Source organism: Apus apus, chromosome 7 (genome assembly GCF_020740795.1).
Source record: "Apus apus isolate bApuApu2 chromosome 7, bApuApu2.pri.cur, whole genome shotgun sequence".
Classification (NCBI taxonomy): domain Eukaryota; kingdom Metazoa; phylum Chordata; class Aves; order Apodiformes; family Apodidae; genus Apus; species Apus apus.
In genome coordinates this window covers 16,760,396-16,785,465 of record NC_067288.1, presented here as the reverse complement: position 1 = coordinate 16,785,465, position 25,070 = coordinate 16,760,396, and the positions used below count along the sequence as shown (strand labels likewise).

The window sequence follows — 25,070 nt, the reverse complement described above, 5'->3', positions numbered from 1 at the left end:
AAAAAGCACTGCCATTGACATTGTCCACAAGCAGATCCTTACACTGCCCAGCCAGAGACATCCGTGCAGCACCTGTGCCTGAGCTGCTGGAAAGCAACTCACCTGCTCAGCTGAACATCAGAGCAGGGCAGCTAGAAACGTCCAATGCAAGCAAACTATTACAAATCAGACTTTTGGAGGGGGGGAAGCAAGACAACACAACTGAGACTACTTTATTTGTTGGCTTTTTTTCCCTCCAGTACATTAGTTGTCTGCATTGATTTTTCTCCCAAACTCTTTCTTCGCCCACTGCTAAGTGCTGAAGACAGGCGCAGGTGCTCACTGACCACTGCAGCCCACTTGGCAGCCACTCTCACCAACAAGGCTTGTGGCAGTAGGAAGGAGCTCAGCCACACTCCCTAGGTGGAAACTAAAGTAAAAGGAATGAAATAGCTACCAACAGCTGAAACCACCGTCTCGCCCAGAATATTCCTTTTACTAATCAGTATCTGATCCACCACAAGAAACATCCCAGTACTTGAAAGACCTTGTGGGCTATTCACAAATCTGGCAATTATGCTGTGCAGGTCAAGTGAACTTACAGCCAGCTTTCTTCTTTTGCATTTGGTTCACTTGTCCTGGTACTTCACAGTTTTACCCAAGAAAGGATTAAGCCTTCCCCAAAAGTTTTCTTATAATTAAAATTAAAAATGAAACAAAACAGACCTCCCTCCCTCCCAAAAACACCTTACAAATTTAAATAAAGTATTCCTGGCTATGTAGAGCAGAGACTGTGTAAAGATTAACTGTGTAATAATGATAGTGTAGATTGCTATACATTTTGTAATAATAAAAAACTCTTAATTAACAGCAAGATCAAACCTCTTACATAGTTTGATTATGATCTACTAAGGCAAAGATTACACATTCATGTGCCTATCCTGCACTTCACCTGCTAGAGCACTTCCATTTGTACCTCATAGGTGGGAAAAGGCAACAAATCCATGTGGGTTTTTTTCTAATTATTTATAGTCTGCCAGATACAGGTCTTTGCCAAACCATCTTTACATATCAGGAGCCCTTACTGGGCCCTCCAGAATAAAATGCTTCAAGAATAGCTTATCTTGGAATGGCAATTTCTCTTTATAATGTTTGCAACGGAGGAAGATGACAGGAAAAAAAAAAAAAAAGCTTTTTCCAAAACTCTCTTTAAATAAATTGGGGAGTATTTTGTATCCTGAAGACAGGCAGCAGAGTCCACCTGGCCAGATCAAATACAGCCTCAGCATCTGTATTTTAATGTTGCCAAGTCAGGTCCTTTGTGACCCCGCACATTTTCCAGGTGACCCCAATTAGGGCAGCAATGATTGTTTTCTAGAAGGAGACAATTAAGAAGCTGTTTAAATGAGCTGAATCTTCTCCTAGGCTGGAGGACTGAAGGGCTTACACTGCTCAAATTTATGAAGTAGATATTAAATTATTCAGGTTACCAAACAGATCAGTTCTCTACACCATTAGCCAGACCACTGTGGAAAAGGAAAACAGAACAGCACAAAGGATCATCCACTGCACAGCTAGGTAGCTTTCAGCAACTCCTTGGCCAAAGACTATCTGAAAACAAAACCAAACCCATCAGACCCAGCATTAAGTTGCTTCACAGTATTACCCTCACACTCTCCCTGTTTACCTGGAAAGCTGTAATACCTTTGTCTGCTCAGGCAGTGCTTGTGCAGGAGAAGGCTGCAGTGCAGCAGCAGCAATGGGCAGGAATTCACCATGGGCTGAAACCCAGGGCTCCAGATGTCACCCTGACTATTTTCACTGGCTTATACCTCTCTGGATATCAGGAGAAATGCAAATACTGTGCAATCATTTCCCATTTGAAAGGCAGATCTTAGCAGAAACAGTTACCTTCACTTCTACTTTGGTAGTTTATTAGGAAGATTAGAATTTCACCTCCCTTCTTATTGAGTATTTACCCCACATTGTCCAAAAGCATACGACCACTTAAGTTTGGAAGTGGGAGCTAAAAAGGTACTTAAGGTGTTTTGGTTTTTTATTGTGTTTTGTTTAAAAACACTTCTCCTTCTGTAAACCTCTGCAAAAGCAACTAGAAGTTGCTCTTACTGTAAGGATTTTTCCAATTCTGCCAGATTCCAAGGGCAGAAACAAAGTAACCCTTTAGGTATCTCAGAAACCAAACTAATGAACTCCATACACAGATAATCCTGAATGGTCAAAGCAGGAAAGCAGAAGAAAAACAAACAGAAAAATAAGTCCAAAAATCATTGCCAACCCCTTAATTCAGGGTGTGGAATGTGGAAAACCTTCCTGTTGCTGGGTTTGCTTTTTCTAGTGTCTTTACTCACATAAAGCATGCCTTAATACTACTTAGATTATACTCAAACTCTGCCATCTGATAAGAAAGCAACTAGAACAACAAACTTCCCATTAAACAAAGTGACCAAATACAAAGAGTAGATTATAAAACTGGCATAATTTCTTTAGATGAATAGGTGATGCCACGGTACCTCATGTTTTAAGAATTTCAACGCTGCTCAGTCATCCTGTGAATTAACGTACACTGTCACACAGTAAAAACATACAGCAATGGTTTGACATTTTCCCTTGATCAGATTAGTGAAACAGTACCTGGCCACAGTTGGAGTAAATAGTGAAGAACCTCTATGTGTTTTTTGAAGTCCAGGGCACTAGCAAGCTCTTCCGAGTCTGTGAAAACTCTGTTGTTATGGTTGGCAGTCTCCTGTCTCTGACTCAGCAACACAGGCCCAAAACATACAGCTAAATTCTGGCACGTCATCTTATTTACTTCGTGGTAGGAAGCCACCAGTTTCAGGTGATCCAACAGCATTTTCAGAGTAGCCTAAAAGAACAAAATACTGCTCAGGAAACTAAACGCTAGATGAAGGTGGTGTTGACATCCTAATGTCACTGCTCTAGAGGGGTAAGATCAGGCCTGATAGCTATGGTTTTTCTACAAACACCCATCAATGGAACACCTAAACATTCAATTAGAAAAGCTGTATTAGACTACCACACAGACTAGTTAATACTGACTTTCTGGTAAAACTCAGCTTTTTTCTTACCTGATCTTAGTTTTATATGGATGAGTTTTCTCACAGTAGAACAAGGACATCAGGGAGGGGAGAGAAGCAGTACAGATGATCCGTGTACATTGGAAAATAAAGAAACCCTCAATATGACCTCAACATCAAAATAAACTTCCAGGTAACTTCCAGGTACTGTGCAGGTCCCTTGCTCACTCTCTCCCCCCTCCCCTCGAAATGGGCTTTGTCTTTCTACAGAGGTGAATTTGGCAGGTAATGGTGTACAGCACTATTACACTGCATATTATGAGAAGCAAAGGCTTTGTTGCACATCCTTAGGAAAAAGGAATGCATTCGCCCACGTAATTATGACATACAGTTCAGAGAGCTGCACAGAAATGGAGCAGGACACCACACGGGAATCATCATCAAACTAACAATGTGAAAGTAGTGATCATAGCTTTTCATTCAGTTTTATAGAGGCAAAAAAACCCCCACAAACTGGAATAAATCCAACAGTACACACCCTCCAATTAATGACAGCATGGAAGTTTTTTCAAAGACATTCAGCATCAAAAATCCAAGTGGACCATGAAGTCAGGAACAGGTGTACACATTTTGACACAACTAATATCCAGTGTGAAAACATTCCTTTATTTTCTGAAATACACGATTTACCTGGACCTGAGAACACTGCTCACCTTCTCAACTTCTGGCAGGCAATCCAGGAGGGCTGCTGTGTGCTCAGAGTCACTCGGGTCATTCTCACAACCACTTGCTGTAATTTTCAAGGGATTTTTCACCATGGCATCCAAAACTGCTTCATAGAGCTGCTTGGTTATCAGGGGAGAGGGTAGCTCTCGCAGATAGTCTTTTAGGACACCTTCACAAGAGACACAAAAATAGTTGCCTTTAGCAAGCTACAGATTCACTTTCCAGTGATTTTTGGGAGCACTAAGGAATATCAGCTTCATCCATCCCATGAGAAAATCCTTTGTGCCAGTGACAAACCTCACACTATAGAATGAGGGATCGGAGGATGACAGCAAAAGGGAATGAGGGCACAGAGTCAGCTAAGATGCAGGAGGTATTTATGCAATGTCCCTGCAAGGCCAGAGGAGCTGCCAGACCATCTCTGTGCCAGACAAGGCAGCCAGACAAAACCTGTCTGCAGGCCACCACACAGCATCCAACAGCCTGCCTTGTGCTTAAAAAGGGAACCTTCCACAGTATAAAAAAATGCAAACAACCATCCACATATTTTTCCTGTTTCTAGTAGTTTGGTTTTTTCAACCGTTTACTTTAAAAACAATATACCGCTTTTGTTATTGCTCCACTTAAGTGGCTAGTTTTTGTTTAATAACTTACATATTCTTCCCTCCTCACCAAATTTTAATTCTTTCCTTCATCTTAGAGGACCATGTTCCATACACGGATTAACCGAATAAAGTACTTGGGAGACAAATGTGGGAGAGACTGGTTCTGTATTACATGGTTTGGGATATTTTCCTTTTCCATAAGCAGGACACTAGCAAGAGATGCTGACTTTTATCACGATCTTTGTTTCAGCTGTGCTTTTATCTGGAGAGAGAGGCTGAAATTAGAATCAGCTTACCGCAGGAAATGGTATGTTGTCGTCAAATCAGCTTATGCTATCAAAACACTCACAATCTTCTATTAATAATCATTTAGTAGGCATTCGCAGCCATAGGACCTCCACCTGCCAAAGGACTTTCTCTGGTTTAGCCTCGAATAACAGGATAGTTTGGGAGTCACTAATGCTCTCTGACCTTTCCAAATCCCTTTGCTATTCACTCAGCTAAATTAGCTCTGTAAGAGGCCGCTATTTTTTTTCCACAAATCTACACTTCTCACTGCTGCCAGCCCACTAGCACATGTCCCTTGACACAACCACACACAACACATTTAGACAGCGAGCAGAAACTGCCATGCACTTCATTAATTCCTCATTTTTCTGACCCACTGAGCTGTTAACAGTATTGCACGCTTTATGCAGAGATATGAATTCACGTGGATGCAAACAGACACGAGGCAACAACATGACTGCCAGTCAGCTCCAAAAACTGACTGCACACTTCAGTTTGAGCCATGAGCACACTCAGTTGTGTGTAAACCTGTGCCAATCCCAAAAGCATTTCTCAGTCAAGATTTAATCATTAAACATTCATTCTTTAGTCTTTGGAGAGTTGTCAAAAAGAAATATCTTTTTAATCTTTTTGAAAAGCAGCACTGCTCAAATTTCAAAAAGGACAGAAGGCCGCACATCTCTCCAAATCAGCCAAGATTTATGCTGAGGATTCATATTTTATGGAACACATGTTTTGGCTTATAAAAGTATGAATCATGTGCACCAGCCTCAGCACTGCAAATACAGCAGTAACACATCAGAGGAAACATTCCTTCTCAACTCAACACCCTAAGCATAGGTGAGAGAGATCTTGTAGCTCTTTTATTCCTCGTACTAAGCACGGTGGGTACCTCAGGTCTGTCAGCAAAATTTACAAGTTCCTCTTTCAGTCCAGCCAGGACTGTTCACAACAATTAAAAGAGTGGGATGCATTTCAGTCAGCAGCAGCAATGGGTGAAAAGATCCCTTCACTCCCCACTCTCCCACAGAAGCTCTGTGCTCAGCCCTTCCAAAGCAGCACTAACACAGGCATTACAGGCAAACAGCAGAGCTGCAGGGAACCAGGGGAATTATTATTTTTTTAATGCAATTTCTTAAAACCAATTTTACCCTTTAAGCAGCATGTAAGTAAAATCTTACAATGTAACATATACAAAAGCATACCCAGTAGTTTTTCTGTAAGACAGACACCAAGGCTGTAGTCTTGTCACACTCACAATACAAATTCTGGATCTAAAAAATTAGCCTTCGGCAGCACAAACCAAAAAAGGACCATGAGTCCAGCAGGACCTGCATGGTCACCAAAAGTTCACTATCATCAATAAGGCTTGGAGCAATGTATATTGAAAAACTGAAGTATACTTTCCTATTTATCCACTGCATCATAAGCTCGTGATGGAAAGATCAGTCAGACCTTGACACTGCCCCTCCAGGACTTTGCATCAGCACAGAGTTGTCCTGCACTTTAAGCTTAGGTTTCAGTCAGTTCTGGGTGGTTCTGAGTGCACAATGTACTCAGGAAAATCAAAATGCTTATGAAATGTTACAGGATCTTTTGTATATGGATAAGAATCAAGCTACTATAGCCTTCCCCACAATACTCTTGAACTGTTTCTGCAAATACTGTTTTACTGCAGCGATTACTTGCAGCACAGGAGTGCAATGCCTTTTCTATTATTCCAAAATTTAAAATAAATTAAAAGGTTTCCATTAGCCAAAAGATTATATTAACCAGATAGCAGTTTGCCATTTGTCTGCTTAAAAGTGAGTATCAGACAGATTTTGCTGTTTGGCAGAAAGCAGAAAGCAGAAGAGGGTTTTTTTCCCTCCCTTTTCAGTTGACTTACAAAATTGGGAAGAGAATAGGACTTTGATAATTTCATAGAACAACTGGTCTTAGAAATTATCACAATTTTTTCTCGTAAATTTATTTGTAAAGAGAAGACTACTATCCAGTTTAAAAGACACTTTATGCTATTTATTTTTACTGTACACTTCTTTATAAAGGGTGCATCCCATCAGAGTGTAACATAAACACAATTTTCTGCTACTGAGAACACTGATCCCTGTGAGCAACACCAAACCCAACAGTGAAATCAGCTAAGGCAAGTAAAGTAAACAGAATAGCTGGACATTTGAACCAAAAGGTTTATTTAACCCAGTAAATGTTACCAAGTAGTATCTTCTGATATGATTTTGTATAATTATCAAGTGTAATGAACAAAATGCACTCTCAATACACTGAAATTAAATAAACCACCACAGGACAAAACTGTCTTGTTTAGCTGCATGTTGGATGCTACAAAGAAGGCTCTGGCACAGAAAACTTATACCCTGACTACTGTTGCTGCATTCTCCATCCCTGGTTACGTAGGAAATTAATGCCACTGCCTAATTTCCTGGAGCAATTGGCTTACCCAGTGATGCCTGAAATTAGATCAACTTTCGTTTACATAACAAGTATCAATAGTTAAAAAACTGTTTCACTTTTAAGCAAACAAAAAACCTGAACAACTTGCTTCAGCTGTGCAATTAACTCCTGTGTAAGCACCCATATAAAAAGCTGATGCAGATGCAGCCAGGCTTCCCAAGACCTACTCCCAGACCTCACCTCTGCCAGGAGCTTGCTGCCAAACAGCAAGTAAAGGGCCTCTAGAGTGAGCAAGAGTAAGATGCTATTTAATTATGTTCTAAAAGAAGCAGATCACTAAATGAAGACATTTTCCTGCAGCTCTAACTAGTCTGCACAAGGTGCTGGAAAATCTGTTTCCGAAAATGCTGTAATCTCCAACATAAAAGAGAGGAAAACAGGTTGATCTGTGATGGCCTTGGGATCACATGTTGTGGAGCAACCAGCACAGAGGATCTGTTTGGTCGCAGCCGAGTTTTTCAGGATCTGCTCCAACCCAAACCAACAGAAGTTTAACTTGCTGCAGGGACCTCATTTCCCTTCAGACTTGTACTTCCCCCAGCCACTGGTACCACAGTTGCTGAAAGTGGCTCTGTCCACACCCTCTTCCCCCCAAATCCCCGCTGCTTCACATCCACACACCCCTTCACCAATGCAAAGCAGCAGTTAACGACTTGCTAAACGACAACCAGCTCAGAGAGCAGCTCCACCTTTCAGAAGGTACCTTACAAACAGGGCACAATTCTACACTGAAAGAAGAGCAAGTAAGCGTATTATTTATTACCTGTGATGACGTTAACGTCTGGGTACTGGCTTTCACAGAGAGTAACCGCCTTGCTGTCCCTCTCAAACGCTTCTCGAAGCTCTTTCTTAACCGCAGCTGAGCCACACAGCCGATACAGCCCTACCACCTGGAACAAGCACATCGGCCACACGTCACTTATCTTCCCACACAGGGTCTAATGGTTGACATCGTGTTTTGCCTCTTCCAGAGACAAAAAAAAAGAACTGTTTGAGAAATGTGTATTAAGGAAACTCAAGCAGTGCAAACTGTTAATATCAAATGATATTTGATGGTATCAAGCATTACAGAAGAAACACAGTTGGGCCTATTAAGCAGTCAGTGAATAACACTAATGTTTTCCGTAACAGTGAACATGCTGAGCAGCATTTTAGTGACAGAACATGAGTTTTAAATGGGAATAATTCAGTGCTTTGTTTTCGTGCAAACTTAGGAAGCAAAGAAATATAGAATAAGCTAGACACTGAACAAAATTTATATTTGCTACCAGTAACCAAGGTTTCAAGAGAACTATGAATACTCCATCACTACATCTGTAAGATGCTGTTTTAAATATGACAAGATGCTGACTTCCAAGTGTTTCAAATCATAAGAAGTCTCAAGCAAAGCAGGAGTTATTTGTCTTCCTCAAGGTGACTGAAATGAAATTCACAATACTCCTGTACTGAACTTCTGATTTAATCATGTGCTTTCATATACTCAAATTTTGCATTTTATCATTTTTTACTTTTCATTTTTATCAACACAATTTATACAAAGCATTCCTATGATATGAAGGAACTAAATCTTAAATATATTAATTTTACTTTTTTAAAAATAAACTTTATAGGCAGGTATACCCATGTCAGACAAACACATGGCTAAAACAAGAAGTTAAAAGTATATTTTGTATTTTTGGTTTTTCCTTTGCAAATGCACAAATTAGATTTCATGCTCAAAAGCACCAGGTACATTCAGACAATTCAGATCTCAATCACTTCATTGCCAGTGTTGCCTTCATTACTCAGTATCATTTGCATGACTAGGTGCTAATAAGCCCCCAAAAATGCTGTAACCATGGGACACATGGATTGGAAAGAACAAAACTTTTTTTCTGATTTGCCTAACGTTAGGAGAGGCATCCAAAATGAGAATCACACAGTTGTTATCAGTAACTTCCAGCAAAGTAATTACACAATACCATTTTTGTCTGTATTTTATGACCTAGGTTATAAATAGCAGAGTTAATCTCTTAACACCTGGAACTATATCCAACCCATCAGCAATTTAAAATGGTAACAGTGGTAGGTGTTGTCTCAATTTCACCTGAGCAAGAACAGGTGTAAAAGAAACCAAGGGCTGACACAGGCTATGTAACAGCATGCGAGAGTCCTCCCACCAGTTTCAAATTAATTGCCAAGGGGAACACCTGACCTTGGGACTGTGCATCTTCCTTCCTAACAGACTTCTTGTCTAGCATCTGTAACTGGGAATTTGTTTCCTTAACTCATTTGTCATACATATTTTGTGTCCATTAGGTTACATCAACCAATAAACTGCACTAGGAGGAAGAGGAGACAGCTGCTTTACAGCCTTCAACACCTGTCCCTGTTTTGAGCACAACCTCAAGAAAGGCAAGGAGGTGGCGTGGGGAAACAATTCAGCCCCTCAGTGTCTCCTCCTCACCTTAATGCTGTGCACAAAGTGATGACAGAGACAAGTCAGAACCGTTGACTCGAGACTGCACAGACATGAGTAAAGTTTTGTCAAAAGATCTGTCCTCATCACTTCATGTCTCTGCACACAGTGCCTCACTTCTGGGTAGGAGGGAACATTACACACTTATTTTTGCAGTCCTTAGAGAGTGACCTGTGTCTCAGAAATCAGACATTTTCAAGTTCTCATCTCAGCTCTACTTTTTGAGGGTGACTCTGTGCTGGGGCTGCAGGTTCCTTTCACTATCCCTAGTACTAAAGCACAACCATGAGCAAGCACAGATCTCCTTCACAAAGGTCAGGTTGGAAGCATTGATTTCACACAGGCCTGTTATTATTCCCACATTACAATGTTCACCAAAGAGCAGCAGCAAAGCAAAAAAAGAGACATGTAAAGGTGTTTTTTATTTCCCCTTTTCCACCCCCACTGCTTATGCTCTGCAACAACAACTACCCCAGCATGGAAATACTAACAAAACAGATTAAAATATGCACAGCACCTGACAGCCTCTCTTTTCAATCTCCAGAATGCATTTCTGCATCAGAAGTGGCACCATCAAGCCCGCATTTTCCTTCTCTACAACTTTTTGAGCCTCTACCCCGAACATCACAGGCTCCCGATCTGCATGGAGACCATCAAGAGAGTTCTCCCACTGCTCCATGAGTGACAGCTTGACATAAATAAGACCCCTTGGTTCCAGTTTGACAGCCAGCTGATGCGTCTTTGTCACTCGGAAGAGTGTGGGAAGAGCCACAGTTCCATGACAACACACCCGATTTTTCCGCGGGGTGGGTTCCCAGCTGAACACCACCAGCTTTAAGTGCTGAGCGTTTTCAATTTCTATGTTGAATGTGTGGTCCATATCTAGAAATGTTGTCCTACATGTAAGCAGGGCTGTTCTTGCTTTGTTTACTGAGTCAACCTGTATTGCACAAAAGACATCTTTCGAGTCTACTCTTGGTGGTTTTAAGTCTTCAGCACCATAAAAGTGAATGCTCATGAGTCCAGAGATATACTGAGAGCACTTGGGTTGATCAGAAAAGTTATAGTGTCTGAATGCATCAATATCTATTTCAGTTTTACCACTGTTACTTGGAAGGCTCTCCTTTCCTTTCCCACACTTGATTTCATGCCCATGTTTACCTGATTTTGTTATAAGTTCAGGAGAGTCACCATCACTGAGGTAACCACCTTTGTTGAAGGATTTGGAGCTCCTCGAGCTTTTCTTTTTGTAGGTGTGCTGTGACGACACGCTGCTGTCGAGATGGTAACGACTTATCACATTCCTGCTGGCAGTGATGGCTGAGTTTCCAGAAGATGGTAAAGACACTGTATGGCTTGTATCCCGGCAGTTACCTTTCAGCAGGGAAGGAGGGTTATCTGAACTAGTATGGCTTGAAGTTCCCTTGACACTCAGTTTCCTGCTTAGCTCTGGCAGCTTTTTCATTTTCATGGAAAGCTTCCTCACAGTCCTGGGAGATTTAATTCTATCAGGAAAAGGCCAGTTGATGGATCCACTTTTTTTCAGAGGACTGGGACTTGGAGGAGAAACCTCTGTTGAGGGTACATCAGCCTTGTGTGCAAGTACGGCTCCAGACCCTTTAGAAGAAAAAAGAAGAAATAATAATTCTCAAACTCCTCAGTAACTGCAGACAGCAGCAATGAAAAAGCAAATCTTGAACTTGGGGAAAACATGTTGATTTGTTGAAACTTGATAAACACAATTAATTCAGACAATCATCATTCATTTATCAGTCAGATTCATGAGCACTCAAAGCTGTGCTCTGCCGACTCGTTCAGCCAAATTTGGCAGTTCATAGTCAAAAGCCAGATTTGTTCTGCTTTATGTAGCTGAAAGGGCCAAAAAACTACATCTAAACAAACAAGCTCTCTCACCCACAGCATTCAGTCCAACCCATTTGGGCTGTATCCTGCATACAAGTTGACCTGGCTGCATTCGTGAGGCACAGGTGCAATGAAACCATTCTTAAATTGGAAAACCCAGGAATATGGCAAATGCACCCTTGCCTACATAGCAGTTAGCTACATAGCCAACAGATCAGTATTGCCCATTCCTTGTAGGTCTGGAGGAAAGACACTCTGTTGCCAGCAAAGAATACGGCTCTGCTCTTGTGCACATTCCTCTGTTAACCTAAAGAGCCCTAAACTCCTCCTGTGTAGAGGCAGGCAGCATCTCACACTGTCTCTTCCATTTCTCAGAGCATCTCCTTTCTGCCACAGGATGGAGGAGGAGGAACACCAGAAGGATTTATTCCTTTCAGAAGCTGCATCTTGCACTGCCACATTCCTGTCAGCAGCTTTCCATCTTTCCTGGCACAACCATCCCATGATGGGATCAAAGTTATTCCAAAGTTACATCCTCATGGGAAAGCACCGATCTTTCCAAGGTACCAAAAAAAAAAAATTTAAAAAACATAATTTCAGGCACTGATGCTAAGTAAGGTAAAAGAAAAATAAAAAGTACTCCCCCTATTTATTAGTAAAAGCCAACTAATTAAGGAACACAATTAGACATAAGCCAGTACTGCACACAGTTGGGAACCTGCAGTTCCCCTCATGCTCCAAAACTCAAGGAAATCCAAATACCAAGGTATAGCTCAAGCTTTTCTCACTTTCACCAGCATGAGGCAGTAATGACTGTAGGAAAGGCAATGGATGTACACGAGTTAATGAAGCATGCAAGAGGGGAACTGAGACCAGAATGACAGATACTAACAAAATTCCATTAGTACTTTCACTGAGAGTCACTTTTCTATCCCTTGAGAAACTAACAGTGGTTCTCACTAGCAATAACCACCCCTTTCACTCATTGCTTTGCAAATTTTAGAAGCTCCCAACAGGACCCACATGATCTTGCCTGTGCAGGCTCAAGTGCCACAGAGCCCCTGAGCACACTCACCCTGTGTGGAGAGATCAGCCCAAGCAGCTCACAGAGACCTATATCCATCTGACACCCTCCTTGCTAGCCAGGGAAAGAGAGAGTCTATTTACAGCACATAAAAAGAAAGAAGTGGTGTTTTCACAAGATACTCAGCAAATCATACTGTACAGAGGTTTCTTTCACAGATTTCTCAAATGCTTAATGCTTTAATTCTAAACTAATCTCTTCAAGTCCAAATCACCATACAGCTAGTGACTTTTACAAGTCCTCTGTTCATCCAAATTAATATTCATCATTTAACTATAATTTTCTTTTTATACTTAGCTTAAACAGTTCAATCAGGCAATCTGATCTTTGATCAAAATTATCTGTTGTGGGTTTAGTTTTTCCCCCACAAAAAATCCATACAAAGCCTAGTTCTATTCCCAACAAAAGTTTGGCTTTAACAACTTTTGCTGACAGTTGCTTAAAAGATTATCTTTATAAAATAAACTTTCAGTTATGAAGAATAAGGCACAGAATCTGTTTTCCAGAGTGACAAATGAAAACTCATTTAGCCTGCATTTCATGGAAGTATTTCCCTCGCAGGGGAAGGGCTATTTCTAGCACGCCTGCTGTGCTTTTCTGGCAATCAGCTAGTCAGAAATGTGGTGGTTGATAAAAGCAGACAAAGCCTTCCCTTGTACTGCAAATCACAGCACGGTCCCACTGGTGGGCTGGCCTGGAGCGCTCTGAAGCAATCAGTGCCATACTTCAGCCTGCTAACATTAATCTTCCCTTTCTGTCAAAAGTCTCTGGCACAGGCTTGGAAAAGCAGGCCTGCAAATTAAATTTCCCCCAGCTCATTAAAACTGAAGAGTCAATCTAACACTCTGACTTTCATGTGTCCAACTTCTGCTGCCTTCAGCACCAAACAGTTAAAATAAAGTATGTGGCTGGAAGAAACTTAACAGTCGAGTATTATGCAGGATGGTATTCCCATCAGCACTGAGCCACATGTTGTTCCACTGAAGCCAGCAATGTGCTGAGGTATGCACGCAATTTTAAAGAGTGACATGACACAGCTCTGAACAAGCTGCAGAAGGGGCTGTAGCACAGCCCAGTAACACTTCACTTCCCAGACTACCCGTCTGACACAGGTTTCTCACAAGAGTGTCAGGGGAACCAAGCTGTGCCACAGTTCTTTTACCAAGTTACAAGGCTGTGCTGCTAACAGGCTCATCACTATCCCTGTCCCCAGTATCACTCTGCAACCACACATCCCATCTCAGCAGTTAGAACTTTAAAAATACCCTTATGGAAGGATGGTAGGAGGAAATTAAACATAAGAGGCACCTGTCACATAAATGACTAGCAAGGCAGCAAAAGGATGGTCTGTTTGATGTGATGCAGCTGACTATATGAATTTATTTTTTACACTGAGAGCAATCTACCATTGAAAAACATGCCCAGGGACATGGTAGAGTCCCCATCACTGGACCTTTTCAAGATGCAACTGGAGAAGAATCTCAGTAATCTCTTCTAGACTCCTCTTCCCACCAAAGGGTGGATTAGATGATCTTCTGAGGTCCTTTCTGACTTGGGCTGTGATATACGTACACTTTTGGGAAGCTTTAAAAGTATGAGTAAGACAGAAAAAAATTGCTTTGAAGGACAATACATTCCAAGCCAAAATGACTTCACATGGCAAGTGACTGCTTCCACCAGCTATGTGTTCCGCTTGACTGGTAAAGCCACCTTTTACTTTGCTTACAAGACAACCCCTGCCAGACACAGGCAATGATTTAGGACGGCAAAAATCCTTGTGTGACCCTGCTTAACATTGTTCATGTATGCCTGGGCACACATGTCACTGTCATACTGACTGCTAGCAATGCCTGGTATTTTACAGGCATATTTGATTACCCTATTCCACGTGTAACACTCCTCCTTGCTTAAGGCAGGGTCTCCAAGTTATTTTGAAGTTCCTCAGAAAACTTGTAACTTGTTTTTGGGACAACAAGTTGGTGAATGAACAAGTCAGAACACTATCAGTGACTTACTACAGCAAGCTATTGAAGTATCAGATGGCCACTCTCGTAGCTAATGGAAATACTGAGATCCAACCAAACTAAAGTTTTCCTACTATTCTCTGGACATACTTAAGTACACTACACCTAACACTGAAAGCACCTCTCTAAAAGAATGGCGTTAGCATGGGAGCTTTAAGCATTTACAGCTTAAAAAGAGAAAAAATGAATATATATATACAGCTTACACTGAGGGTTTATAACATTCAAAACCAAAGTCTCCCTCTGCCTAGATTCTTCATTCCTTTTATTATTTTTAAATTAACCCAATGATTTATTGGGAAAATGTATTAAAAATAAAAAAGCGGCAATTCAAAACAGAAAAGCCCAAATTTTTCTTGTAGCAAATAATGAGCAAGTGAAAAAGGGCTACTGTTTTCCTGTGCTAGATGCCTCTAGAAATACTGATCTGGACCCTCAGGTGACAGAAATGGCCCAGCTCTATTGATGTCAAGAGACTGAACTTATGCAAGACACAGGGCCATTACACCTTTTCATCCTCATATAGCTCCAGACCTGCCTGATAGAAGACTTAAGAGTAGGACTGTAAATATCATTAAGAGAAGAATTTACACTACACTAAATCAAAGAAACTTCAGTTAAGATATAAGGAAAGCAATCACCTTTATCCACATCAGCAACTGGGAAAAAAATCCTTCAAAAACCTAAAAAACACCTTTTAAAATTGGGATAGAGCAAAATTATTTCTTTGTAACATCTTAATTATCTAAATAAATGGAATATATTCTTTTAACCTGAAAAAAACCAAAAACCTAGTCTTTTTTACCACTATTAAAATTACTATTTTGACCAATGCAGCCTCTGAGGCCTCGGTGTTGATCCCACACAAGGCTTCATAGGGTGAAATTATTAAAAGGGTAAAAAAAAAAATCCCTAATAACTCTGTAATGGTAGTTTTCTTCAAACACTATACCTGCTGACATTAATTAAGCTGTGACAAACACACCAATCCAAGGGTCACTTACATGGGAGCAAAAGATATAAAATGAATTGCTTTCAATAGCCCATTAATTAAAACAGGAAGTGCTTACAGAGTAACCTCCCAAGGGGCAAAGGGCTGAGCACTGCCTGCTCCTCACCACAGTGATCCTCAGAGCATCCCCTCCAGCAGAACCTCACTAGGGAGAGAGGAACTAGCTTTAGATCGTGCTTTAGGTCTCTGACCAGACTTAAGGAGTCCAGTACCCACAAAATAGCATGAGTTTGTTGCGGGATTTTAACGGTGAGGATTCCGCGCTGCAGATGAGCCCCAGCTGGCGGGGCTCAGAGGCTGGCAGCGCCGAGACACGAGCAGCAGCACTGCAGCTGATCCAAGCACTGTCCCTTTGGGCTGCTCTCACCAGGATTTCCATCCCTCACTGTCTTTCATAGCACAAAAAGCAACTTTGACAGTTAATTGGTACAGAACAGAAAATCAAAAAGGCAACAGCTATTTTAAATTAACTGCTTCTACTCCAGGGCTGCTCCATCCTTTTGCCTTTTTCACCACCCCATGGATCTAAGACACATGCATGAATAGGTCTTCGACCTTCAAAAGCATGTGCCCAAGCTCCCCAAAAGCTCACCGACAAACTGGCTTCAGCTCTGCAGGAGAAGAGAGGGCAGAGGGACCTGTCTACCACATACCATAGCTTTCAGATATCTCAAACATTACACAAGTATTTTGCATGAATGCTTTTCTGCCTCATGAAGCCAAGGCTCCTTGCACTTGAAAAACAGTTAAATCACAAAGCATCTTCCATCTGGAAAAAAAAAAATATAATGAAGCAAACAGTATCTGAAACTGTGGAAGGACATTGGTAAATAGGATCTACTGCACAGCATACTCTACATATACTGCTGAAAGCTCACTTGTAACATCTAAACATGCAAATTATTTGGCTGTATTTGCCCCAAAAGATGTATTTGAAAACTAGGACAATGGTCACGGTCGAAGTGGTGAAAGACCACTGTCATTTCAACTATGATTTAAATCAAGCTCCAGCTGGCCTATATTAGGGTGAGGTGAGAATATGGTATCAACCTTCACCTCCTACAACGCTGAAAATAAATCTGTTTATGGTTATTCCTACTAGGATTTTCCATCCAGACAGCTAATACATGTACATTTCAGTAGCAGAAGCACAGTTCAGATCCTGGCAAGCTACAATGCGCAAGTCCTACCAGGATCTCTCTGAGATACAGGCACACGTGAGACAATTCTGCTTATTAGGTGGACACTAATCCCAACAGTAATCCTCCCCAAAAGCAAAAATATTACAAATTCTTCTGAACGCACTCTTCAGAGCTCAGGTGTAAATCTACTGCAGGAGCCAACATAATAAACAGGCATTTTTCTGCAACATTTTGCAAGTGATACTCATTATCTATAAAAACATACAGTTAAAAAGTTCAATCCTAAACAGTTGTAAATAAAATTTACTTTAACGTTTTATATACGCAAAAAACTATAAATGCAATATTAAAAATTAAATATTTAAGAAAAATAGTCCTATTTTTCAATCATAACCATTTCGCCTGTTCAAGAAGACATCAAATTAAAAACAGCCTCTAGGGTCCTTTCCAGTTAAATTCTCCTCCCACAGAACAAAGAGCACAAGCTGGCACTAGGTTTCTACATTACTAACTCAAAACCAAATTATCCTCTTACCTTTTGTGTACTTGTCATAAACAAAATACATTACTTATTTTCCCAAGCTCTGCTACAGGGGCGCCTTATTTTTAAATCAGTTCCCTTTTAATAGCGAGCATGTCTAGAATTACTCACTAAGGAATTACCTGACAGATGCTATTGACATAAATAGCATTTACTGTAGAAAGTAACCAGATAAAGCAGAGTAACCAGACAGCAGTGTAAATTAAGACTATGGGGCAAATTAGCACCTCTACAACAATGATCCATTTTATTGATAACATTTACAGGAAGTATCTATTTGCTGCTGTGTTTGGAAACACTCCCAGTAACTGAATTCTTTCATTTATATTCTTTCTTAATCTTCTAATAAACTCAAAAAAATAACAAAAGGAAAAAATCCACAACTATTTTCTCTCTATAAAGTTTGAAATCCAAAGAAGACAGCAACATTTACAGTTTTAAAGATAAAACTGATAGCACTTTCCAAACAAGAAAGCAGCAAATTACAAACTTAACAACTATTTTGTTGGCTTTTATAGTGCCCTGCTGTTTTCTGTCTATGCTTCTCAAAAATCTAACTTTAGACTCTAATGCTAAGCAATATTGAAATATATAAAATCGTACCAGTAAGACAGATAAGCAAACTTTTCCCAAAAGCATTAATGCCTATTTGCCAGGAGCTACTGGTTGATGTACCAGCTCTCCAAGAACACAGACATCAATTGCACTGCAGTTATCTGATTCAAACGAGGTCCCAACGCAAATAAAGTTAAATTGGCCATGTTGCCCTTCATGCAATAATCTTGTATAGATGAGCCGTCATTTTAAATTTGACTGAAAATAACTGTAGATACCTTAACTGGATTAAAAAGAAGAACTAAGCCTCTTCTCCATAATAAAGCCAATTACTGAGCAGCAGGGATCCACTTAATCATCAATTAATCTATTCAATGTGATCACCATTCAATACATGCAAAAGGACAGGTGCCTTTAAAGTAGCTTAACTAACTCCATGCATAACAAACCAATCAGGGGAAATTCATAACATTTCTCACCTGGTTTCATGAGACACTTTAAATGGGCAATTTTGCTTTCAGAAAAAAAGTTTCTTCAGTACAATAACAATTTTTACTTCCTCCTTCTTACATAATGGGATTTATCTTTTTAATAAAATGTCACATATATCAAGAGATTAACTACCTACATGGGGGTGAAACAGAACACACACATGGCTTTCCTAAGTAATTATGCTTACTAAACTCTCCAAAGTGCCTAGAGCTCCAACAATGAAAAAAATCTACTTAAGAACATGATAGTTCATCTATCTTGCAAGCAAATACAATTGGTCTAAGTATTTAAGCCAGCTGTAAAGTAAGCTATTCCTAAATAAATGCCATTAACTTTAACACACTTAGCAACTAAAAATATACTCATATCTGCAGCATTCCGACAAAAAGAACTGAATGTGAGCTCCCAGAAGAGAAGACCGACTGTGTTTTCTTCTGCTGTTTACAGCAGTTGCTTTGGTGCCTTTGAAAAACAAGCCCCATTCCCAGAAGCAATCTCCACACGGGGAATCCAGGCACAGCAGCTCCCAGCATGCAAGGACGTGGGGCCAGAAGCCTGCCAGGATGGCAAGGCTTGGATGGGGGCAACCCAGCTGGGGAGCTCCTCCAGAGGGCAATGCATGCCTGGGCTCCCATGCTGGTGTTTCAGGTGCTCTCTCCTGAGACAGACAGAAATACAGGATCTTCAATGTCAGTGCAAAGAGTGAACCTTCTTCAAAGAGTGGAACCTGGAAAACCCATCTCCTGAACTTCAACCTAACTTTTCAGTCCTCTTAAGGATACCAGAGTCAAGGTAAAAACAATATAAAATACACCAGTAATGAAAAATAATACCTTTCCAAAAAGGTTTGGGTTTTTTCTGCTTCCTTTCGTGTAGGGTGGATTTATTTTTGTTTGGGCTTTTTTTTTTTAATAGACTGGGAAAAACCTTTAATATGATGTTGAATTCAGAGACTAACGGAATTATGAAAATGCAACTATCAACTACTCAGCCAAGGATAATAAGGAACAAAGAGGCTGGCTTCTGGAAGTGAAAACCACTCCTCTCCAGTCTATTAGATTAGCCCGAGACAGTCAACAAGACAGCAATTACAGAAAGTGATGTGATGAACAGTGTTTATATGGTCTTCCAAAAAGTCTTCATTAAAAAGTCTCAGGCAGCAAGTTAAAGAAACTTCTGCAGACATTAAGTAGGTTCGAGGCTGGAATCCAAGGCCAGGGTTAGACATCAGCTAACAGAAAGGAGTGTTCTCATGCTACCAGGCTTTAGCAAGCTTGCTTTGCAAAACCTTTGTCTTCAGCGAGGTGGGAACCAAAGAGAACAGAGGACAACCACACCTGGACATGCCATAAACAGAGAAACCACTGTGCAGCTTCTACATTTATCAGGTATCAGTCACACAACTTGAGTCATTTTTTGTCAACCTGACATGCATTTCCACCAGAAATTTGTCTGATATATATTAAAGGAGGGGAAAGAGAAAAGAGAGACATAAGAACAGTTTATTATTCCTCTAAAATAAAATAGAGGACATACAATTCTATGTTCCTGAACCCTCTTACCTGTTGAAGGGCACTTGAAGGCGGGACTGTCCTCTCCCGTTGGCATGCCAGGACTCTTGCAGGCAAACCTCTGCAGATGCTGCATAGCATCAGCCTGACTTGCTTTGCTCGGCTGAGCCTTCCGACCATCCCCTGCACTCTCCATGGAGTGTGGGGGACCCTCATGGGGACCCATGGCTGTCCCCAAGTCACCCCCACAGGGGGCTTTGTACCGGATCACTGGGGAGCCCACAGCAACAGGGTTATTCACAGCAGAGAGGCAGACCCTTGGCATGTCAGGCTCATCATCTTCAGGGATGGGATTGTACCATATTTCTCCTTCATCATCCGCATCGTTATCCTCACCGAAGTCCACGGCAGCGCCCCTCGGCACGGCGGGGCCTGGGAGGGCAGCAACGGGAGTGCGGATCCCTGCAGGATGGTCCCGCCCCACTGGCAACACGGAAGGAACTCGTGACACTGTGGGGTCAGGCAATGGGGTGGGAGATTTGGGTACCAGGATAACAGCCCCATGCGCTTCCTCACAGGCACTTTCTTCTTCTGGAGGAGGAGGAGGAGGAGGTCGGTGCGTGCTCTGCTGCAGCCAGCTGCGCTTCTTGGAAACGGTGATGCTGTTCCCCTGCAGCCTGTGCTCAGGGACCTCGCTGGCCTGGGGGCACCTGGGCTCCTTCCTGCTCCTCGATGCTATGTAAACATTTTCTATTAAATCTGTTCCCAGAAAGAAAGGCAGAAAAAAGAGGGAAAGGCAAATGTTTAGAATATCATTTTGCTTTTAACAGATGAACACATAAGCTGTGTTGTGACATTTGCATTAGACCTTATCCAGAAGGACAAAAGATAAGCTGATGCGATCATAAAATTATACTTCAGCCCATCAAAGCAGAACATGCACATAATTAATAGTCAGGCCTGCTTGGCTGTATTTTTAACACCATGTAATTTAGATAAATGGCAGTGAGATAGCCCTGCTGAAAGGTCATGCATACTTAGAAATGGCTGCTTTTTGTTCAGCTAAGTGCAGGTACAACTGGTTTGGAAAGTTGCTATGTAGTATTTCCACAGTTTTCTTATGCCAATGAATAAATAATTCCTGGTTTTAGTGTAATATATTTCTTAAACAGCTATTAGAAAAACCCCATGTAGACTCACTTATAGATTTATATACAAAATAAAAGGTGTGGATGTGTCTTGTACAAAAAAAAATCAACAAACCTCCAGGACTGTCCTTACCAGCTTCATCCTATAATTCAGAGAGAAGCACCCCCTGATTTGTGAGGAACAAAATGAAACACACTATCAGGAAAGCAAGGAAGGAAAAAGGAACGCAGGGAAGTTTTCAAATATCTCAAATTCATACAATACCTAATCAAATTCCACTGACTGCTTCCAAAAATGACAGTTTTGTTACAGCAAATGCCAAACATTTAATTATGCATCAAAAAAGCCAGTTGCACTGGAGCCCCTTGTCAGAGCACATCCAAGCAGCAGTGCCATTCCCTCTTTGCTGGGACTGGAAGGAAAGTTGCAAATGCATCCAAATTAAAAACAGATAAATCTTGTGCTCCTCTGTGGAGGAGGACAACTCAGACAGGGCTTGCTCAGCCTCTAAGATACAGTGGGGATAACTGGGTTCTCATGAACAGACAACTCGTTTCCATGTGAAGCCCTCTGCAACTGGAAACTCCAGACGGGAGCAGCTATTCGATACTGCTTGAACATTATTCTCAACAAAAAAAATTGTACACACCAGTAACAAACCAACTATGTTTGCTGCAGACAGGACAAAGACTGTCACTTTAACACCTTCCCTTCAACCCTCTTTTTGGGCTTGTACATTAATGACAGAAGAGATCCTTGACAAGATCTGAAACACCACCATTTCATTTGATGGAAGATTCATCATTTGGTGACTTATTTATTTTTTAATGAGGTTTCCTTGTTTAGCTAAACTGCAATATAAACACTGTTTGTGACCTGAACAATTAACTAGGTTCAAAGAATTAACAAAGTTAGCTGTGCCCAATTTGCTGCCTGTGCACACCTCCACTGAAGTGCTCTGCCACAGTGGAGCCTAAGTCAGTCACAATTAACAGAATCTGAGCAAAACGTGAAAGCAGGACTGAGGACACAGATCTCTGGCAAAGTTTCAGTCATTTGGCAGCAATCATACTCCCTCCCCCACACACAGCCTGGAAATGTAAGCAAGCGTGCCATTGTAAAGGTTCCTCTATACACAATTTCACTACTATTTCAAGTAGGAACCAACCAAAAGGAGGCGGTACTGATCTGCAGTGGGCACAGGGCTATGCCTGCATTTCCAAAAAGTCAGTTTGGAAGGAGAACTTCTTGGGCAGGCATCCTCCTGCAGTAACTGCTACCTCAAAGCCATCCACTTCTGCACAGACAGCCCAAGGAGCAGTCCCTGCTCCAGTGACATAAATAGACAGAGCATTCACGAGCTGTATTACCACAAACAAAAATATCTGCTGCTTCCTGCTTCACTGTAGAAAGGCAAGTCCTTCCATGCTGGTTAAGGCAGCCTACAACACCCAAAACAGCAGGTTCCTAAGAACTGTAGTGTGCTTAAACATGCACCCAGTCACACATCTGGCATCAGCCTCCAGCTGCCCTTTGGTCCCAGCAGCAGCAAACGTGCTGAGAAAACGCAAACTTGTTTTCAACAATCCGTCCAGGTATCTCAAGAACAAACCATCTGCAAAAGCTTACCGCAAAAACATTAATAATCCAGTAGCTCCTCCAGCGTACTCCAATAATCCCGCTGCCTGCAGAGACATGCTGCCTATCACACACACTCAGAACTACCCCTTCTCCGCCTCCAAATTAGCCAACGTGCCGCCAGAAACCATTGATTGTAAATGTTCACTGAATCTCATCCAAACAATACACTTAAACATAAATCTTCCAGCTGCAGTTTTTGCAATTGATGGCTTTATTTGCAAGCATTGCTTCCCCTTTATTCGAACTTGGCCTTGATCCTGAAAGCCCTTTTGCCTGTGTTTATTTTAGTAACATACTGTTTCGTATGCAAGTATCTGCACAACCAGTGGTTCAGTATCACAGAGCAAGTTTTCAACATCCCTAGCTGTTATAGTAACGAACCAGTTTTAAATAAATACAGAGCTTTCAGAGATACAGAGGTCAGGCACATAACTTGGTTCTAGAGCAAATGTTCATTGAGAAGAATGCCACCTCCTCTCAGTTAGCACTCTAATATTTCATAAATTCTAAAAATATATATTAAACCTCCACACAAATACAGAACAAGACAACAGCTCCTTCCCAAAAGGCTTCAATATGGTGTTGAATTAAAAAAAAAAAAAGTCAAGTATTCATTTCAGCTTCTACTCTATCTAGAAAAGTGTTCAATAAATTACTACTTAAATTTAAAATTCTATGGTAGCAACACGTGTGCTCAGAAACCAAAGCCTCAACGTTCCAGCTCACCTGAGGTCAAAATTTATATTCTGCCTATTATGTAGGCATATAAAATATTTCAACATGATACTGCGCCCTGCTTTTTAGACAGTAATGAAGAGGGGAAAGCTTTTTCCAGTCTCTCCATATACGGATCAGCACAACTCGTGCTCCATCTCCTTGTAATAGCAGCTAAACGTTTTTTTCCTCATTTAAGTTTCCTGGTAAAACTGAGAATAATTCTGCACTTCAGTGGAACAACAGTAAGACTAAAAATTGATTTGTAAGCTTTCAGCTCTACCATTTAGAAAAACAAGCATCAAACAAAACTAAAGAACAACAAACATTTGTATGTTTAAAAAAACGTGCAGCAATTGACATAACCAAGTGGTCTAAAATCAATAACCTCTTATTTTAACGAGGAATTTTTATAGCTGAGAAGAGTAATTACGGATGTGAGGTTGTTACTGTTGAGGATTGATTCAAGACCTAATTTTAGATTCACTGAAGTGCCCGATCTCTGTTCCTAAGAAATGTGAAGGTTACACAAGATCTGGAAAACAAACTTTTCTAAACAGAATAGCTTATTTGATTCCACTGCACACTGGCAGCTCCATCGAAAACCCTATCGGGTTTAGGGCTCTGTTTTTGTTTACTGACAGTTTATATAAGCTGGCACCGGCCAATGACAAAAAAAGTCAGGTCTTAAACATGGACGGTGGGCTTAACATACTCCACAAGGCATAAACCAGCCCCGAGCCCTTTTCCCCGCAAAGGCTGAAGTTCCAAGCCGCGATGCTGCAGGATTTACCAGCACAGCTCTTTGCACGTCGGCAGCCTGCAGCTCCGACCCACCCGTCCTACTCCCAGGCATTAAAACATAAAGCACACGCTGCAATAAACAACCTCGTGGATGTGCAGGGAGAAGTCAGGTCTTTCGGAGAGGTGAAAAAAGGACTCATTTTTTAGAGCGCCATTCCACTGACTCGCGCAGCCTCCTCTCCCACTTTTAAGAGGAACAAAAAAAGTCACCGTCTGGAAGCGGGACCGCTGTTTCAGCCCGTGAAAGCAGCTTCGGTAGGGAGATGAAAACCGCACGGCCCCGGGCAAAGCCCCGCGGGCCCCGAAGCAGCAGCCCCGGTAGCCGAGGAGCGGGCACGGCGCAACCCCTCGCCCCGCAGGGAACCGGCGCCCGCCGCCGTCCCGGCGCTCCCGCCGCCCGGCAGGTGGAAGGGCGGCCGCGGGCGGGCAGCCGCAGCCCCTCAGCCGGAGGCCCGGCCCGCCCCGCCCGAGGGCACTTACCCTGCGGGGCGCAGACCCCGCCGTGGCGGTGCCCGGCGCCCGCCGCCGCTCCTCGCTGGGACCTCCTGCCCCGCAGCTTGGAGAGCGTCCTGCGGAGCGGCTCAGCCATGCCTGGGCGCTGCCTGCCCGCGCCTCAGCGGGCGCTGCCCCGCACCCCGCGGGAGGCGGCCGCCCCCCCCGCGCGGCCCCGGCCCGCGCTGCCCCATGGCGCCGCGGCCCCGCGCGCCCGGCTCCGCCGCGCGCATACTTGGCATAGCTGAGCGGGGTGAGAGGGCGCGCGCAGTGCGCATGCCCGCCGCCGCCCCCGCCCGCCCCGCCCGCGGGCGCGCGCCCGCCGCGCCTCCCCGAGCCAGCGGTGCGCGGCCCCGCCCGGCCCGGCCCGGCAGCGGCGGCTCCGTGTGCGCCGGCCCGGGGCGCCCGGGCCCCGCGCCTCAGGCCGGTGAGCGGCCCGCCCGGCCCGGCCCGGCCGCAGCC

General features: G+C 42.4%; 1 protein-coding gene across 3 annotated transcripts in view; it reads right to left on the bottom strand.

Moving 5' to 3' along the window:
- SYDE2 (synapse defective Rho GTPase homolog 2) overlaps nucleotides 1–24,823 on the bottom strand; it is a 28,644-nt gene extending 3,821 nt beyond the window's left edge. For all 3 annotated transcript variants that reach the window (XM_051625106.1, XM_051625107.1, XM_051625108.1), the window contains exons 1-6: nucleotides 24,597–24,823; nucleotides 19,860–20,567; nucleotides 10,102–11,201; nucleotides 7,890–8,016; nucleotides 3,749–3,930; nucleotides 2,632–2,863 (exon numbers count right to left, since the gene is read on the bottom strand). In XM_051625106.1, the coding sequence (XP_051481066.1) occupies nucleotides 2,632–2,863; nucleotides 3,749–3,930; nucleotides 7,890–8,016; nucleotides 10,102–11,201; nucleotides 19,860–20,567; nucleotides 24,597–24,705 (2,458 nt within the window). In that variant the 5' untranslated portion in view covers nucleotides 24,706–24,823. The remainder of the gene's footprint in view (nucleotides 1–2,631; nucleotides 2,864–3,748; nucleotides 3,931–7,889; nucleotides 8,017–10,101; nucleotides 11,202–19,859; nucleotides 20,568–24,596) is intronic.
- Nucleotides 24,824–25,070: the final 247 nt, after the last annotated feature.